At 34.0% G+C, this 19,659-nt stretch overlaps 2 protein-coding genes across 2 annotated transcripts; one reads left to right on the plus strand and one right to left on the minus strand.

Moving 5' to 3' along the window:
* Positions 1–1,278: 1,278 nt before the first annotated feature.
* LOC121123198 (peroxidasin homolog) lies at positions 1,279–3,667 on the plus strand. Its single transcript, XM_040718330.2, has 3 exons — positions 1,279–1,492; positions 1,597–1,916; positions 1,989–3,667. Exons 1-3 carry the CDS (start codon positions 1,335–1,337, stop codon positions 3,146–3,148), a joined length of 1,638 nt encoding a protein of 545 aa, XP_040574264.1. The 5' UTR covers positions 1,279–1,334; the 3' UTR covers positions 3,149–3,667.
* An 11,312-nt stretch (positions 3,668–14,979) lies between these two features.
* Positions 14,980–17,437, minus strand: LOC121123110 (salivary peroxidase/catechol oxidase). The gene is made up of 3 exons (XM_040718219.2): positions 17,150–17,437; positions 16,734–17,053; positions 14,980–16,660 (listed from the first exon to the last, which is right to left on the minus strand). Exons 1-3 carry the CDS (start codon positions 17,305–17,307, stop codon positions 15,153–15,155), a joined length of 1,986 nt encoding a protein of 661 aa, XP_040574153.1. The 5' UTR covers positions 17,308–17,437; the 3' UTR covers positions 14,980–15,152.
* Positions 17,438–19,659: the final 2,222 nt, after the last annotated feature.

The following is a 19,659-nucleotide window of genomic DNA, read 5'->3' on the forward strand; positions in this document are numbered from 1 at the left end:
TCAAAGCCATTCAGCTCATTATTAAATCCACTGAAAGGAGAGGTGATTTAATTGAATCAACTCCCAGTGAACATTATTCCACAATGAAAACTTTATCGCTCTATATATTCTCTATGAGTGGAACTGGAATGCAATCCTGTATAATGACCGACCCATCCTATGATTTTATTTAATCATTTTCCCTCATGACGTATGCAAGTTTCTTCCGCACAATTCACTTAGTTAACTCGTAGAGGTTGCGTAATTAGTTATGATATAATTAATGATACCCTCAGTGTCCTTAGTGAACCAAAAGTATTTGTGCTAATTAGGTTTAGCTTTGGGGCTCAGGTAAAAGATGAGTTTAGAAAACAATTAAAACTGAGCATTGAAATTAAGATTTTTTCTGTTAATCTTTTAACTACTTTGTTGTACAGTCCTCTTTGTCTAAAATGTCACAATTTTTGAAGGGGAGTGCCTTTTTCTTATTTGTTATATTTCGATTTTAAGCCTTAAAATTTATTGTAAGCAATTGTGTAACGAAACTGTAGAAAGAAATCCTTGTCTAGGATTTGCATAGATGCCAAGGATCCATTTCATTTTTAATCGGAGCTGTAGTACTCGATGGACTCAATTATTTTCCAGTAGACTGGGATATAACATGAACCCGTGCCGTAGTTGTGCAGGAGAGATTTGGGGGCATATTCCCAAAAAGATGCTTTTGCCCAAAATATAAGTATAGCAGAATTTGGATTCAAATAATGGTTAGAAATTAGAACTTTTATACATAAAAAATATTCATCATATATTTCAAGAAAAAAACAGGTAATCTCTTAAGATAATCAGCCGGCAAACAAAAAACCTAATCTGTCACTCCAACGTCTCTCATTTAGGTTTTGGATTGTTCGATCATGAATAATGATCATAAAACCATATGTACTGAAAATGGTAGTGATTTGGTCTTTGGGCTCAATGTAATTTTTGAATAGTTCTCATTTTAATACAGATATTTTTAATTTTAGTTTTTTTTACATACAAATGGTCTTCAAGTTTCAATATTGCTATTAATTGTTACAATTATTAAATATCCTTCTTAATAGAGTTAAAGTAATTTCATGTGAAAATAATCCTCTTATAGCTTTCTAATTGATAAAATAATAATTATTCGACGTTCAAAAACATCTGATATGAAAATGTTCCCTATCTAAGGGTAATTATAGTCATATTGGATGGAAAGTTCTTCACACTTGAAGGAAGAATCTTTCCTATAAAAGGAACAGGTGGGAACGAGAGAATATCATTCAAAGCGAGTTCTGTCATTCAAGGATCAAACAGAAAGAAAGAAAGAAGGCAAAATGCTTTGGATTCCCTGTCTTCTTATAACCAACTTAGTAGCTGTACATGGCCTCACTCCAAAGAATGCAATCTTATTGGCGGAAGAAGAACTCTCTGACTTTCCAGAAGGCGATGCCCTTTGCTCTCTTGGGAATCATTATAAGAAAGTAACGAAAAGGTAAGTACTTTTACCCAAGTTATAGTCTGAATCAGTGAATGCATTGTCTATTTAGCATCTAACTAATTATACTTCAATCATATTTTGATTTATATTTTATCCAGCTCCCTACAAATGTCAAAGAGAAATGCTCTTCTCAAGAATGCAATGAACAAATTAGAGCGTGTGGGAAGGAACACTAAGAATTTCGAAGAGGAAGTCAAGAATCTTCTCTCTGAAAAATTTCGTGATGATGCTCCATGCTCCTCTACAGCAACCAGTACCTGCACCAAGACTGACTCCAAGTTCAGAACCATTGATGGCACCTGCAACAATAAGGAGAACACAAGTTGGGGGGCTACTGGTGCTCCTTTGATTCGTTTATTGAAAGCTCGCTATGGAAATGCTGCTTCTACTCCAAAAACAAAGGGTCTTTTTACACCAAGTAAGTAATAGTCCCAGTTCATTTATTAATATGAATAGTATCATGATATAATTTTTTCTCTAACATAAATAGGAGACGCAAAATGTGCCCAGCCAGGAGAACTCCCTAATCCAAGATTGGTCAGCTCCACCTTTCACCCTGACATGAATGTACCTCACACTCTCGCTACTCACATTTTGACACAATTTGGCCAATATTTGGATCATGACATGTCTTTAACACCTGAAGCCCATGTGAGCAATTGCTGTACTGACAATAGCCAGGAAGGATGCAGTGCTATAAGTATTCCAAGCAATGATCCTTTCTTTTCCACTGTGTCACAAACTTGTCTCGAATTTACTCGATCCGAGCATTACTGTGACTCTTCACCAAGAGAACAATTCAACATTATTACCAGCTATGTTGACGCTTCAAATGTCTACGGATCCGACTCTACCCGCCTTCGCAGTCTACGAGACGACAATAACTATCTTCTTAAGACCACAAAATCTGCAACAGGGAAGGAACTTCTCCCAAAGAATGCTGCAGGTGATTACATTGCAGGAGATGTAAGAGCCACTGTGATTCCTGGACTTGCAGCAATGCACACTTTGTTTGTCCGTGAACATAACAGAATTGCCAATCAGATTTTGAAAGAATTCCCAACCATGGACAAAGAAACCATATTCGAAGAGGCTCGCAGGATTGTTGGTGCTGAAAATCAAAACGTTGTCTATGGACAATATCTTTCATCCCTTTTCAGTCCCAAGTTAATGGATCGCTTTGGTTTAAGAATGACTTCTAAATCAACATACGATCCTAAAATCAATGCAGCTATCTCTAATGGATTTGCTACTGCAGCATACCGATTTGGACACTCTATGGTTCAAGGTGATATTCAAAGAATAGGTCTCACTGCTGCAGATTCCAATACCTCCTTCTTTCCAAAGGATGCATTTTTCAATATGCAACACTATGAAGCAAAGGATGGATTAGGCCTTGAGGAAGTTATTTTGGGTCTTTTGCATCAGCCTTCACAATCATATGATCGTCTCGCCATTGATGATATCACTAATCATCTCTTCAATGGTGGTAAAGCATTTGGATCGGATTTAATTGCAAGAAACATTCAAAGAGGAAGAGATCATGGGCTTCCTACCTATGGATTCTGGAGACAGCACTGTGATCTTCAACCTCTTTGTGATTGGAATAAAAACCAGGTAGTATCAAACAAAGTAACTGGGATATTTTGAAGAAACTCTACAACAGTCCTAATGACATTGATTTGTTCACTGCTGGCCTTGCTGAGAATCCAAGTGAAGGCTCTGTCTTAGGAGAGACCTTTAGCTGTATACTTGGAAAACAGTTTGAAAATTTGAAAAATGGAGATCGGTATTTCTTTACACACACTAACCAAGCTAGTTCCTTCACGGAATCTCAAATCAATAATATCCGAACCCGTACTTTGGGTCAAATCATCTGTGATAACACGGATATTCAAAAAGTAAGAGCAAATGTTTTCAAGCTCGACTCTGACTGGATTGATTGCCCAAGTGTCTCCACTCTTAATATCAGAACCTTCATTCAAAGCACTCCTTAAGTGAGAAATATGGAATTATGCACAGCCCATACTTTTTAAATGTTTATGAATACTTTTATTACTTTGTGGTTTGAATTCATGTTATTTTTAATGTTGATGAGTTTTTCAGTGTTGTGCATTATGATATTTACAGTTTTTATATAAATAAATCACCATTTATTTTTAGCATAAATAATAACAATTGTATGACCTATTTTTCATAACAGTTATAGTTGGTAACCTGCAAGATAGTATTAATCATATTACTTATTAGTCCTACTTTTAACAAGATAAACGTATTAGAGAGCATGGACCATATAGTTTATCTGGTGATATTTGTCAACGGTTATGTCTAGAGTTGTAGAAAAATGACTTAGATCAATTGCATGACTCTTTGTGGGTTTTTTTTTAGATTGTCTAATGCTATTATCCTTATTTTTGAAGAGGGAACAACCACTTAGTATAAACATTTTACATTGTCTTGGAAAGTAAATCAGGTAATTCCATCCAAATCACGCTTTTAGTAATTTAGTTATGCTACTATAAGTCTTATGTCCCCACAAAATAAAAACCTCAATTTTTTTTCAAATAACCATGTAAATTTGGTCCAAAAATTGATTTAGTGGTCTTGCAGTTAAAATATGTTTGGGAAGAATAATAACAAAGGCTAAATAAGGCCACTACAAATACTTTTCCGTTAATCGTTCAAATTTTTCCCATTGTCCAAGTGCTTAATCGTTCAAGAATGAACGGAATGCAGGAGAGGCGTTCATTTTGGGATTAATATCCATAATATCCAACCCTAATTATATAAATATAAAACGAATTGAATATGCAATTATTATGTAGCTAGGCAAACCGAAGACAATTAACTAATTAATTACTTGGATGACATGATGATAAATGATTGCCATCGAAATACTAAGGAAGTATAAATTTGTTGTTTACGCCTCTTCCATTTTTTTGTTTGCAAAAAAACACAATGTCTAATTTGAAGGACTTTTTGTACAAAAGGACGTTCAGCAAACAATATAATTAGTAGACAATTTGTACTAATTGATCGCTTTGAAACAACATCATATGTGTGGCGATAACATAAATGCAAGCTGGGATAGTTTTTCTCAATATTGCGAGAGTATGATAAGCGTATCCGTTGATATGAAAAGAAGAAAAAAAAATAGCTGGTTAAGAATAAACCTTACCAACTAAATTTGATTATATTGATGATATCCAAATTCGATTGAAAGTTCAAATACTACACGCTCAAATTTCAGTATAAAATGACCAAATTATAATTTAATTAATCAACGTTCGGAACACTGATGGGAAGAAATGAAGGAAAAATCGACAGTGGACCCAAATACACCGTATATTTTTGAGCTAAAGACATTATGCCAAAAAACCAAAGAACTACAATATGGATTAAAAGAGTTTTTATAGTGTTGTGCTGACTAGGGTGGTTTGATTCAAACGGAGTGGAGTCGTTAAAGATGCGTTCGAGCCGATAAATTAGGAGATAAAAAATTAAGAAACATTGCATGATCCTCAATGACCATTTCTTAATCTTTTATATTAATAAAGTAAAGTCTGTCTGTGTCTATCTATGTACTTATATGCATCCAAGAAAGTCGATTTTGGGAGTAGACAATAATACAATTGGACGTGCTTTCATATTCAAAAATTAGAATATTCTTCCAGGCCGTCTAGCCTCAGTTCTAAAAGTTTGAAAATTTGGTACTTGGCGCCATTCAAAATAACTGATAAAAAGCCACAATTTGATGTTTGTTGTGTTTTTGTGCAATAAAAAATGTCCTAGTAACAAGCAAAACGGTTGAGGGTGTGGAATCTCCTCCACGCAGTGGTAGATCTCCAACAAGAAGAGTTTCACAGTGGGTGCTGTTCTGAACATGGTAAATATTCGCCTCTTGGCTGAATCAAGAACTCTGTCCGAGAGAACCTTCTGGACTATACATCAAGCTCAGGTCATGTTCTTCGGTGTCGTGGCGTCCAACAAGAACAAGATGCCTTCTTCTACAAGGCCAACGAAAAAGTCAACAAGGGTGTCTATTACTGGGACCTCAGGTACCATGTCTTGCCATGGTTGAAAAACACGTTCTCGGTACAACTATCTGTTTGCAATGAGAATATGGCTGGCTTGTAGCTGGCAGACTTCTGGACTTTTTCCTCACTCGACGTGATCCCTTGTACTTTGCTGTTTTGTGCATCTTGGAGGACAAGATGCTTTTGCGAGAAAAAAGATATTCTGAATTTTTTTTCTTCAACATAGTCTTTATGTCATTATACACTCCTCCTAGGTATGCTCCCATCTCTGTCACGGGACGTCAGTAACTTGGGGCGGAGAAGTGTGTAGAGTTACAAAGATACGATGTTGAAAAATAAAATTAAAAAAATCACAATCGAAGACTTTTCAAACCATCTTCGTAAAAACCTGATTTTTTTAAAAAGTGCTCTAGAGACTAAACCTACTCCAGTTGAAGGTTTTAACTTTCCTTTCCGTGTTTTATGGCTTAAATAACAACATTAAATGCGGGGGAAAATACTGTTGCATAGATTAATTGTTCAAGTCAACAAAACACTAGTTTTTTATTCATGCATATAATAATAGAATCTGCTTGTGGGAGTTATTTATTTATTGTATGAACTCGCTACACATGACACTTTAAAGCCACAATTTATTAAGGTATAACATTTCAAGAGAATCGATCAAATGAGTTGTATGAAGAATGAAGATTTGTTTGTACAATTACAAGATTATTACGTAAATACAATAATATATTGCGTTTGTTGTGTTATGTCATGTTTTTTGAACACCTATAATGCTGATTGCGTCAATTTTTGGAATATTAAGTGGTGGAATATCCATATATTATTTTTAATTAAGATATGGCAAGATATTTTATAAATAGAGAATGTTGTCATACTTCAAATAGGTAGACATTCTAAATGAGGCCCTCTATCTCAAATACAGGGTGTAACACGGAAATTTTGTGCTTCAGATTTTGGGATGTCAACAGGATATATGATTCCAAAATTGTGCAATGATTTTTATAGTGAAAAATACAAGATGAAGACATAAAAATTAGAATCTTTTCGAGGCTGTCTAACCTCAGTTATAAAACCATGACAATTTTGTAATTGACGTCATTCAAAAGACTGATAAAAGGCTTCAATTTGATGTTGGTTTTGTTTTTGTCCGATCAAAAACGTCCGAGCAACAAGCAAAACAGCAGAGGGTGTGCGATTTCCTCCGCGCACAAGTCCATCTCCCACAAGAAGCACTTCACATTAGACGCTGCTCTGAACAGAATAAATTCTTGGCTGAATCAAGAGCTCAGTTCGAGAGAACCGTCAGGACCATACATCCATGCACAGGTCATGGTCTTCAGCGTCATGGTATCTGACGGCAGGAAGATTCCCCTTCTTCAAAGCCTACGAGAAAGTCAACAAGGACGTTTACTACAAGGTCCTCGGACTTAATCAAGGACAGCTATGTTTTTCTTTGTCCCTATATTGAAACCATCATTCCGAATGGAGTGGGACATATTGAGTAAAATGTGTAGAAAATTATTAAATTAACAACTCTTGCCTCAAAAGTTTGCCATAAAATGACACAAAATAAATATTTGTAGAAGTGAATTTGGCTTTTAAAATTTTCTAATTTTTGAATCCTCACACAATACATTCAAAGGTTTCACTTACGTAATGTTACGTCTACTCTATTTCTATCATTTTGTTCATCCATACAATCTTTTTCTGAGAGGGGGATTGAATATATTTCAGGAAATTCATCACTCTATTTTGAAGGAGATCTTTATGTATGTGTAAGAATCTGTTGTGCTTTCTTGTAACTGCTATTACGTTCATGTGTTATCTCACAATCTTGTAATTCGGGATTTTCCGTCCTTTCTTTTGAAGCAGATCTTTCCATATTTTTTGGAATCTTTTGAACATTCTCGTCATTGCTTTTTGGTGGTTCATTAATATTATAACCTTCATCGTTTTCTTGAAGAACTTCCTTTTCAAATTTTTAGGTATGTCTCCTATTGTTAGAACTGCCCACAAGGCCTGGAACTGTTTCAACAGTTTAAAAAAATCGAGTTTGAGTTATGAATTTAGGAAAATAGACAATATAAAATTGTTTGATGAATAAGTTGCTGAAATGATAATATGTTTAATTAGTAACTTTCAATCTATTATAGCAAATACTGATCAGTGTTATAGGTCGGATAAATTCACTCTCAAAAAACTATTCAAGACCCGATCCTAGCTAAAAATCATACTTTTTGTAAAAATTAAATATTTTATACACAATTATTTTATATACAAAAAATTCAATTACAAGTTGTTAAAACCAAGCGTTGTGTATTCCATAAATATTTAAATTGTCACTGAGGCATCATTGTCTTCCTTTGTTTATCAAATCAACATGAACCCCGGGTTGCCTAATCCTTACAGTTATAGAAAATTTCAACATGAAATTTTTGATACAAAAAGTAATAAACATTTTAGGAAAGTGTTTGTTGAGATATATTTCTATTGTAAAAAATGAGTTTTTAATTTTATTTTATTAAATGTCATAGTCTAACATTTCCTTCAATTAATTAACATGTTTATGATACATTATTAGTTTCAATATTCAGTTCACATCATTTATTCAGACTCAAACACAATGGAGGAGACTTGGTACATCCCATTTTTAATATATATTATATTCAACTTTTTTTTTGTAATTTCATCTTATACTTTGATTATCAATCAGATTAAATAGTAAAGATATTTTTTTAAATTTTTTTTTCTATTTCTGTAAATGTTTTATTTGTTTATCTTATATATGTGATTACAAGTATTTACTTTATGCTGACAAACTGTAATAAAAATTAAAATAAATGCTTGAATATAACAAATGGCTGTTTTTACATGTTTATTCCTGTTGTAACATGTCTCACCCTACCCTGTACCATGTTCTTGTATTTCAAGTGTCCTACTTTCAAAAACACCAATAAATGGCTATTAATTATTGTACTACATCCAAAATACTTTGGAATTATTTGTCTTAGATTACTACCTATGTCATGTTGCCTGTGTGTTGAATTATCTTTTAAATTGTGAAAATTATGACAGTTTAAAAAAATAAATGATTTTTTGAAGCATGTATCCTCATTCTCCCTTATCCACTTTCAACATTCATCACGGCCTGGATCTGTGTTCGGACGGAGAAGGAGGGATTGACAAGGTAGTTTCTCGACATCTTGGTAATTGCTTCATTGATACTTAGTACTCCCTGACTCATCCTGAGTACTACTACATGAACATACTACATGTAGAAAATGATCCAAGGAACCAAATATGTTCCTGGTTGATTTGCATGTGTTCCCCCATATTCGTTAGAGTCTCTACCTTCATTAGTAGAAAGAGTAATTTATAAACGACTTGTAATTAGTCAGAAATACCATAAAATGAATACTAATTTTGCTCACGATTTTTTAATGATTTGAAGTTCTTGAAGGAATAGAGATGATTGTGGATGACGCAAATAAGTATTAGGGACTGTAAAAAAATGTTTGGTGCAATAAAATGCTTATGTTTCGAGGGAATTTGATTAAGTGAACACCGATATAAAAGGAAATTTTGTTTCAAGATACAAAGTCCATATTAATAAGTCATGAGCAAACTAATTCATCAGTCATTATCACAAAATGTCACCATGAATATTCAACAAGCAAATTAAAAAAAAAAGTTTATATTCTATTGACCTTTCCTTACTTCCCATCAATTACTAACGTGAGTACTTTTTTGGGGTGGTTAGTGAATATTATTTACCTTTCATTTGTAGTTGCAAACTTTGTTACTAAATATAATCATTGAGCTTTTTTATCCACTTGAAACTTTGACTCTGAAAACGGAATGGGACATTTTGAAAAAAATAAACCAGTTCTCGGACAATTAGCCGAAAACATTTTTGGTTAGGGACATTCGACCGAAAAATGATATTTAATGTATTAATATATACAATCGCATGTTTTTATTCAATTTATTGAAATGATACTATGATTAATAGGTAATGTGCATGCTATCAATATATCAATATGTTCAATTTATGTCATATAAGTAAATTAATGAGCCTTGTGTATGATAATTTTTTATTATTAGTTATATTAATTAATGATGATTATATAAACACAACACAGGTGTATGTGGTTCAAATGTATTTCAAATCTTCACCGTTATAGTAATCGTACTTTAAATAAAATAAATATTTAACAAAACACACCGGCAATTCTAATGGAGGAAACGTTTATCTCTTAATTACCAGTAATTAATAATCATTTGACATGATGAATTATTATTATTGGAAAATACTCAAGGACTTACGAAAAAGTATCATAAAAGGCAAGGGTATTTAATGAAAATATTTATTAAAAAATATATTTTTCTATAAAGAAAGACGAATTATTTTACCTATTTATCATACCTGAGTGGTCCATTAAAATCAGAACACTTTGAATTTTAAACTTCAAGGGGGCATAATTTATTAATTAAACATAGGGTTTCAAGAAAATTAAAATTTTAAATAGATGTGTGTCTGAGCTCTCTTCATCATCAAAGTGCCGTTTTTAGCCACAATAATGGCTTCTAGGTAGCGGCAGAAGGTTTGGGACCCGCTGCAGATATAGTCCTCTGTCATAAAATTGAGTGCCTCGGTGTTTGAATGACAGACACTGCATTCCTTCCCCACGACATGCCCCCAATAGCTTTAGAAGGTTGGCAATGGGGATGTAGGGGGTGGCAATTGGGGGGTAAAATTGTCAACAAAAAGTTTAAAAGAACTCAAAATACTCATTCGAAAGATTATTGCAACGGAGGAGATGGTTTTCTTTTCATTCTTGGTATCAAAAGTGGCCTTTACACCATCATAAGGCTCTTTCCACCCGCTTTCTTGATAGCTCTCTGTACAGTATGGTGTAAAACTCCAAGATCTCTTGCATGGGCCCTTGCACACTTGAGGAGATTGGCCGGGGCAGTTTTCTTTAACTCCTTCGGGTCCAGTTTTAAACAAAGATAACTCGAATTAAAAGTATGATGTAGACATTTTAAAAATGGTTTTAGAAATTTTAAATATTCGACTTTAATATATATTAACATAATTTATCATTATCTTCAACACCGAGGGCTTAAACCAGCTTTTAACCTTAAAAATAGCCAAAAATAATAAAATTTATATGGCTTTTTTCTGAAGGCCACGAGGCTCTGAGAGAAAAAATAAGGCTATATTTGGAATCAGGGAATCAAAAACTATTCAATTAAGAATATGTTGTTATTTCGCATAAAAAAGTGGGATTTTGTTGGATAGTGTTATTAAATTAGTAAGTGTTTAGATTTCAATGGACCACCCGTTAAAAATATGTAATAAACTTATTTAAGTAAAATTTGAGGAATGTAACAATTTACATTGGAATGTTTTCCATTTTTTTAAAATTCATTCACCATAATTATTTGTGTGGATTAGTTACTAGGAATCCTTACTAAGAATGAAGTTCTATTAATTTATACTCTGAGTAGGTGAGGGATCGTCGTTAACCGTCCTTAAAATCCTTTTAGCAATAGAAAAGTTCAAATGATATTTTAGTAGTAAATATACTACTCTGATCAAAAAGAAGCATTAATTTTCTCATTTGATTCTCAGATATATTTGTATATTGGTACACATTTCCTTTGTATTTTAACAATATCAGCCATTTTGCATTTTTAGTTTGTTCTCAAAGATAAAACGGTTAGAAAACTTTAGGTATTCTCTGGGATTTTGTACTATAGAAAAAAATGTGAAAATAATTTAATTAATTCCAATGTTATATAAAAACTTTCAAAAACTTATAAAATAGTTATTATATACAAAATGCTTAGTTATGAATAATAATCAATCTTTCAAAAGTTGAAGGATTTTTTTTTAGTAGGAAATGAGGACACCGAAAAAATAAATATTATCTGCTAAGTAGTGTGACAGTCTGTAACTTTTTTTTTAATGGCGCATACTCAGACGAATTTTGACAACACCCTCCATGTGAGAGACATCGAGCATGGAAAACTACCATAGATAAAATTGACCTTGGAGAAAATTGCTATGGAGGAAAATTGCCAGTTAGAAAGATTACCCGTGTTTTGTTCAAACTTCAAGATGAATAATATATACACATTATAATTTCGCTTGATATTATTTATGACAAACACCAAATTATATCATAATTCAAACTCAACCAATCAGAACACTGATTACAAAGCATAAACATCGACAACTGACAAAAAATTTTAATATATTTTGATAGAAGTAAATTATTATCATTGTATGTGAATTTTTTTTAATCTCTCTTCACCATAAATATTGATGCAATCTTAGGCCAATAGTAATTGTTTTATTGATATCACATCCTTTGTGTCTTTAATTTATGTAAGTATTCCTTTTTTGGATTAAATTGCTTTGTTGCAATATCTCTGATTGTCACTACACTTGTTACACATAGATAGTATACATCATTAAGACAAAAATAACTTTGTAAAATACCATTCTAATTATTGTGGATGGCAAATTGTAATATTTTACAATGCCCTACATAAATCAAGATGTGAGACATTCTACAAGATTAAATAATGTGTGTATTTGCCTATATAGGCATTATCCAGTTCAAATACAAATCTAGATCTGCTTATATATTTTTTTCTTAGATAGTTCTGATACAAATGGGTTCTCAAATGATCTCATTACTCTACGAGAATAGTTGATTGAGAAATGCAAAAAAACACAAAAAAAACACAAGAGAAATAGTTCATTTAAAGAACACTTTTAACGTCATGTTCTGCGATAAAACAGGATGTTAGCTTATTAACCTATGGAAAATGTACTTTGTTGTCAGCTCTCGATTTTTCAGCTGCTTATTTCCCCCCTGTTGTTGGATACAATTAGTGTCACGAGATTGTAGCATTTAGCAGATGTGTGACAAAGTTCCTGAATTTTTTCGAACTCACGTACGACTTCTTCATTATGCTTATGAGTCTTTGAATATTTTCAAAGAGTTCTGTTTAAGTCCTAAAAAAAAAAGATGACCCCTTCTTCAATAAAATTCAAATGACTTTCGAGTCCAAGTCGAGTCTCCCCCAATAGTTCCCAACTGCTGTTTTAACTATACTACAACATGCATGAGTGAATCCCTGAAAAAAACTTACCCTAGTCCAATACCTTGTGGAGGGCTGCAGTGGTGGTGGTAGTTAAAATCTGTATTTATGCAATTAATTAGTTACATCTTTAACATTCATTTCTCAAAATGTCCACCTTCAGCCTCAACCATGGTCTCAATTCTGCCCCTGAAGGCACTGCAGATCCTCATAACATAGCCATCCCGAATGGAAGCTCATAAACTCATTTTTCTTAAACGATTGAAACCGTTCCAGGCTTTGAACAGTTCAAACAATAGTGGTCTTATATCGAGGATACGCTGATGCAAATTTTGACTTATGAGAGTTAAACTAGCAAATAGTAATTGAGCCAAAAATCAAAAAAATATATAAGAAAATATCCCGCGCTTTTGATCATTCTACTTTAAATTAACATAAACACATCATTTTTGAAACCTACTTCAAAAAAGAAGAACTGAGTAGAAGTTTCAACTATTGAGAATAAATTTCACTCAATGAAACCTTCGTTGGTCTAAATTATACGGGATCGACAACATTGTAATTCTTCTAAAGGTATTTTTCTATTTCTTTATCTCCTTCTTCTCTTGTCACAGCTGATTGTAGTTGATCCAATTAAACTTCATTATCATTATTCTTTCTCTCCTCGTAAACATTTTTCAAATTGTCAGGGTTACCATGTTGATTTTAGGCTTCTTTTTTAAAGATATATCATAATTATATTGGAAACAATGAAAAGACAAACAAATTTGATTGATTCATCTAATTAAAAAAAAAAATCCAGAATAGGCACTTCACCTGTAGCAGTTCTGGATGAATGTTTTCCTATGAACTCAACTGTGTACCTGGCCCGTCAGCACAAAAGCAAGCTAATTTAATTTTCCTGAAAATAGATTTTGGATTACACTTATATTCTACGACGAATTATAGTCTATTTAAAAAAATAGATTATTCAAATGAATAGTTCTAGGTGTGTTGCAAATAAAGTAGCCAAAATTAGTTATAACAATAAAAAAATAAAAAATGGACATACATATTTGATTTGAAGGGAACCATATCGGGGCTAGTATAAGTCTCTTAAATCCAAAAGCTAAAACCCCTCGGTATCTTGACTTATCCCAGTACTTTGAATACACAGCCCATTATTGCCTATCAAAATGTACGTGAAATACTAGGCGGCATGTACATATACAGGGGCATCCACAAGAATAGATATATATTTTTTCAATTATTAAATTTTCTAGTTAAAAGCTCAAATTCCTTGGGCTGAAGGGACTACAGCCCCTTCAGCCCACTCCTTGTAGACACCCCTGTCATATATTTAAAGTACAAAAATATTTTGGGATTTTCTCCTTTTCTTGATTTTTGTCCAAGGTTGTTTTTATGTTGACGTGTAACATATACAACCATGTCTGATAACTACGTCATACATATTTATACTTAATAGGTAAATAGATATCGGGGAAAATATAAAAATTACGCAAGAGGAGTCCTGCATATTCAAGGATTAAAAAGCAACATTACAGCCTTATAATTTAACAAATTTATGAGACAATTTTGGTTGAATGAATTCCATGATGATGCAGTCATAATATTTTATGGTTGTACGTAATAGTTATGATGTAGTGTTGTTACTTGGACCAAGACCGAACTTTTATTATGGTCTCAATATATGGACCGATTTTCTGCCCTATCCCGATTTATGGACGGAACAAACATGATTAATGCAATGATGCATTCATTCATGCGACGTTATTGGTAGTCGACATTTATAACTTTGTTACCCAACTGTGTGGCGATAACATGAAAGCAAGCTGGGATACATTTTCTCAATATTGCAAAAGTATGATGAGCGTGACCCTTGGGATGAGTACTATAATTGATATTAATTCAAATAAGTGACAAAGTCCTTAGGAGCCGCAGTATTTAAGGCAAACTGAACCTGATAAAAATCGGTTAATTGGTAACATTGATAATAAAAGATATTGAGACGTCATGACGTGAAAATTACTTTTATAGAAGAGTGTATAAGTATTCATGTTGAGAAGAAAGGGATTAGCTGTCTTTTTATGAAACTCCTTAGTCTTATAGAAGTATACGATGATTGTTTACAAGATCTGGAAGGAAATACTATTAATCTGGCAACTACAAAAAGGATTCCACTTGATCTATGTCATTTTCATAAACTGTAGATATCACTTTTGACAAATATTGCTTCAAAAACTATAGATCTAACACGTTTGAATTTTTAAAATAAAGAATAATACTTAATTCAAGTACGTAAAAAAGTGTTCTTATATGTATGCTGAATAGAAATGATAGTTTATTTATTTAAATTCTGTAGAAAGAATTAGGTACAACACTGCAAATAATGAAAACATTATTGGCTTTAAAGATAACATGACAAAAAATTTGTATGCATTTTAAAAGTACAGACGATTTGAAATTCCAAATAAAACAATTTCGTATCTCTCTTAAGGAGTGCTTTGAATGAAGGTTCTGATATTAAGAGTGGAGACACTTGGGCAATCAATCCAGTCAGAGTCGAGCTTGAAAACATTTGCTCTTACTTTTTGAATATCCGTGTTATCACAGATGATTTGACCCAAAGTACGGGTTCGGATATTATTGATTTGAGATTCCGTGAAGGAACTAGCTTGGTTAGTGTGTGTAAAGAAATACCGATCTCCATTTTTCAAATTTTCAAACTGTTTTCCAAGTATACAGCTAAAGGTCTCTCCTAAGACAGAGCCTTCACTTGGATTCTCAGCAAGGCCAGCAGTGAACAAATCAATGTCATTAGGACTGTTGTAGAGTTTCTTCAAAATATCCCAGTTACTTTGTTTGATACTACCTGGTTTTTTATTCCAATCACAAAGAGGTTGAAGATCACAGTGCTGTCTCCAGAATCCATAAGTAGGAAGCCCATGATCTCTTCCTCTTTGAATGTTTCTTGCAATTAAATCCGATCCAAATGCTTTACCACCATTGAAGAGATGATTAGTGATATCATCAATGGCGAGACGATCATATGATTGTGAAGGCTGATGCAAAAGACCCAAAATAACTTCCTCAAGGCCTAATCCATCCTTTGCTTCATAGTGTTGCATATTGAAAAATGCATCCTTTGGAAAGAAGGAGGTATTGGAATCTGCAGCAGTGAGACCTATTCTTTGAATATCACCTTGAACCATAGAGTGTCCAAATCGGTAGGCTGCAGTAGCAAATCCATTAGAGATAGCTGCATTGATTTTAGAATCGTATGTTGATTTAGAAGTCATTCTTAAACCAAAGCGATCCATTAACTTGGGACTGAAAAGGGATGAAAGATATTGTCCATAGACAACGTTTTGATTTTCAGCACCAACAATCCTGCGAGCCTCTTCGAATATGGTTTCTTTGTCCATGGTTGGGAATTCTTTCAAAATCTGATTGGCAATTCTGTTATGTTCACGGACAAACAAAGTGTGCATTGCTGCAAGTCCAGGAATCACAGTGGCTCTTACATCTCCTGCAATGTAATCACCTGCAGCATTCTTTGGGAGAAGTTCCTTCCCTGTTGCAGATTTTGTGGTCTTAAGAAGATAGTTATTGTCGTCTCGTAGACTGCGAAGGCGGGTGGAGTCGGATCCGTAGACATTTGAAGCGTCAACATAGCTGGTAATAATGTTGAATTGTTCTCGTGGTGAAGAGTCACAGTAATGCTCGGATCGAGTAAATTCGAGACAAGTTTGTGACACAGTGGAAAAGAAAGGATCATTGCTTGGAATACTTATAGCACTGCATCCTTCCTGGCTATTGTCAGTACAGCAATTGCTCACATGGGCTTCAGGTGTTAAAGACATGTCATGATCCAAATATTGGCCAAATTGTGTCAAAATGTGAGTAGCGAGAGTGTGAGGTACATTCATGTCAGGGTGAAAGGTGGAGCTGACCAATCTTGGATTAGGGAGTTCTCCTGGCTGGGCACATTTTGCGTCCCCTATTTATGTTAGAGACAAAATTCTATCATGATACTATTCATATTGATGAATGAATTGGGCGGTTGTACTTACTTGGTGTAAAAAGACCCTTTGTTTTTGGAGTAGAAGCAGCATTTCCATACCGAGCTTTCAATAAACGAATCAAAGGAGCACCGGTAGCCCCCCAACTTGTGTTCTCCTTATTGTTGCAGGTGCCATCAATGGTTCTGAACTTGGAGTCAGTACTGGTGCAGGTACTGGTTGCTGTAGAGGAGCATGGAGCATCATCACGAAATTTTTCAGAGAGAAGATTCTTGACTTCCTCTTCGAAATTCTTAGTTTTCCTTCCCACACGCTCTAATTTGTTCATTGCATTCTTGAAAAGAGCATTTCTCTTTGACATTTGTAGGGAGCTGGATAAAATATAAATCAAAATAGGATTGAAGTATAATTAGTTTGATGCTAAATAGACAATGCATTCAGACTATAACTTGGGTAAAAGTACTTACCTCTTCGTTACTTTCTTATAACGATTCCCAAGAGAGCAAAGGGCATCGCCTTCTGGAAAGTCAGAGAGTTCTTCTTCCGCCAATAAGATTGCATTCTTTGGAGTGAGGCCATGTACAGCTATTAAGTTGGTTATAAGAAGACAGGGAATCCAAAGCATTTTGCTGTCCTTTTTTTTTGTTTGTTTAAGTTTGATCCTTGTATGCCAGAACTCGCTCTGAATGATATTCTTTCATTCCCACCTTTTCTTTTTATAGGAGTGAGTCTTTGCTCAAGTGTGTAGAGCTTTCACTCCGATATGACTACAATAACCTTTTATACATCAGATAAGGGACAGTTTCATATCAGATCCATTTGATCGACGAATAATTATTATTTCATCAATTAGAAAGCTAAAAGATGAATATTTGAAGGATTGATATTATTTAAACTTTGTTTTAATTTATTTAAAATGGTATGGAAGTAATTCCAAATTCAATTGTAAGATTTAAAATAAAGGTTGCGACTTGATTAAACTAAGTTTTTATTACAAGTTCCATTTTTTTATATATTGAGGTTACATTTAAAAAAAAAAAGGGAAATTATGAATGACTCACTTTTATTTCCAAAAATATGTGAAAAATTATTGGTTTGTCCCGTGCAATATGCATTATACATTTGTAATTCAAAATTGTTGGCTCCTGCTTTTTTCATGTTTTAGACTAATGGCCTAGATGCACCAGCGTCCCCTTGTCCAATTTACTTACACTTTAAAACACAAGTTGATTTTTTTCAGTTCAAGTATTTAATGATTATTTTTAAAATCAAAAGCTTTCTAGCTTAAGTACAATTTGAGAAAATGACACTTTAACGTGATAATCGAATTTTCATTCGTGTACTCCAAGGAGTTGGGCGTCTCCAGGACCACCATCTACGCTGTCCCAAACGTTGGAGAAAAATAAGGGATCTATCAAAAAAGACCAAACTGGACCTGAAAAGGGTAAAAAAATAGCCCAGGCCAATCCCCTCAAATCCATGAGTCCCCATGCAAGAGATCTCCGGATTTGACACCAGACTGTCCAGAGATCTATCAAAAAAGTGAGTGGAAAGACCCTTGTAAGAGTGGAGAAGACATTTTGACCTAGCAATGAAAGATACTCATCTCTTCCGTTGCAAGACACTTTTGAGTTTCCCTTGACTACACCTTTTGGGTGTAAGTCGAGGGGAAGTCCTCCCACTGTCAGGCATCACTGGGACGCCATGAGAGAGGACAAAATCTGCAGTAGATGCTAGGTGTACCGCCCGGAACTCATCATTGCCGCCAAGGGCGCCTACATTAATGATTATGAGAGCTCACTCAGATCCATTTACACCATTAAATTTGTTGAAATTCTATAGTTAATCAATCAACTACATCTTGTTGAAGTTTAAGAATACAAAGTGTTCAGATTTTAATGTAGAACTCTATGAGAAATAATAATAATGTAGTCATAGTCATAAAATTTGGCAGATGTTTGGTATCTAGCATCTAGCCTCCCCTCATATAAAACAGGAAATGGCAGTAATCGATGGTTGTCCGAAAAAGTTCCGACCTCTACGTTAAGATCGTAGCACTCGTATTTAAAAGTTAGTTACATCTATCGAACATCTGCTGACGGTTACTTAAGTCAGCCGTTTTGAACGCACAATTGTTATGTAACAGCTCTTTGAGGGAGTTGATCTGAGTATTTTGTGAAAAGGGACAATTTTGAGTATTGAGCTGTCATTAAATATTTGTTTTTGTTTTTAAGTGTAACCCTAAAATATATTCAGTAAAAAATATAAAAACTTGTTGCGTTAAAATTTGACTTGTCTAAATCTTTCCAACTCGGAGTAATTGAGCCATAAATAAAAAATATCTTGTGAACAATTACCGGTAGCTGCATAAATATGCCAACTATTTGTGGCAAATAATTAAATGTGCAATAAAATTGTATGACGTATTTTTTTTGAGAATTATATAATAGATAATTTTTTCTGGTATAAAGTTTAATATAATTACAATATATAACCGCCATCAGCTGCTATGACACCCTCCAAGCGCCCGCAGAAGGCCTTTCACACATTGATGATATAATGGTCTTCCATGGCTGCCCATTGTTCATTGACGCTGGCCTTCAATGAGTCCAAATTCGGGTGGCGGGTAGCACCCTTCTCAATTTGCCACCACACACTGTAGTCAAATCAGGTGATTGAGGTAGCAAAATGTTTTTGTTCCAAAATGGCATGTTGGCAGCGAGCCAATCCTGAGTCATTCCAGAGGTATGGGCAGGTCTTACAGATCTTTTCCCTCCGTGACAAGCTTCTGAACCTTGAACACAGTAGTTCTGGATAGTCCAGTGTCCTTGATTATCTCCTTGACATACCTACCAGCACAGAGGAGAGTGGCAACCATATGAAATTTGGCCTCGTCATTCATCGTAAACGACTTTGTTTGATGCGAGTAAGGAAAACAAAAACAAAGCCAAAAGATTTACCGAGTTACTTGTGCTGA

Source organism: Lepeophtheirus salmonis, chromosome 8 (assembly GCF_016086655.4).
Source record: "Lepeophtheirus salmonis chromosome 8, UVic_Lsal_1.4, whole genome shotgun sequence".
In the NCBI taxonomy this organism is placed as follows: Eukaryota; Metazoa; Arthropoda; class Copepoda; order Siphonostomatoida; family Caligidae; genus Lepeophtheirus; species Lepeophtheirus salmonis.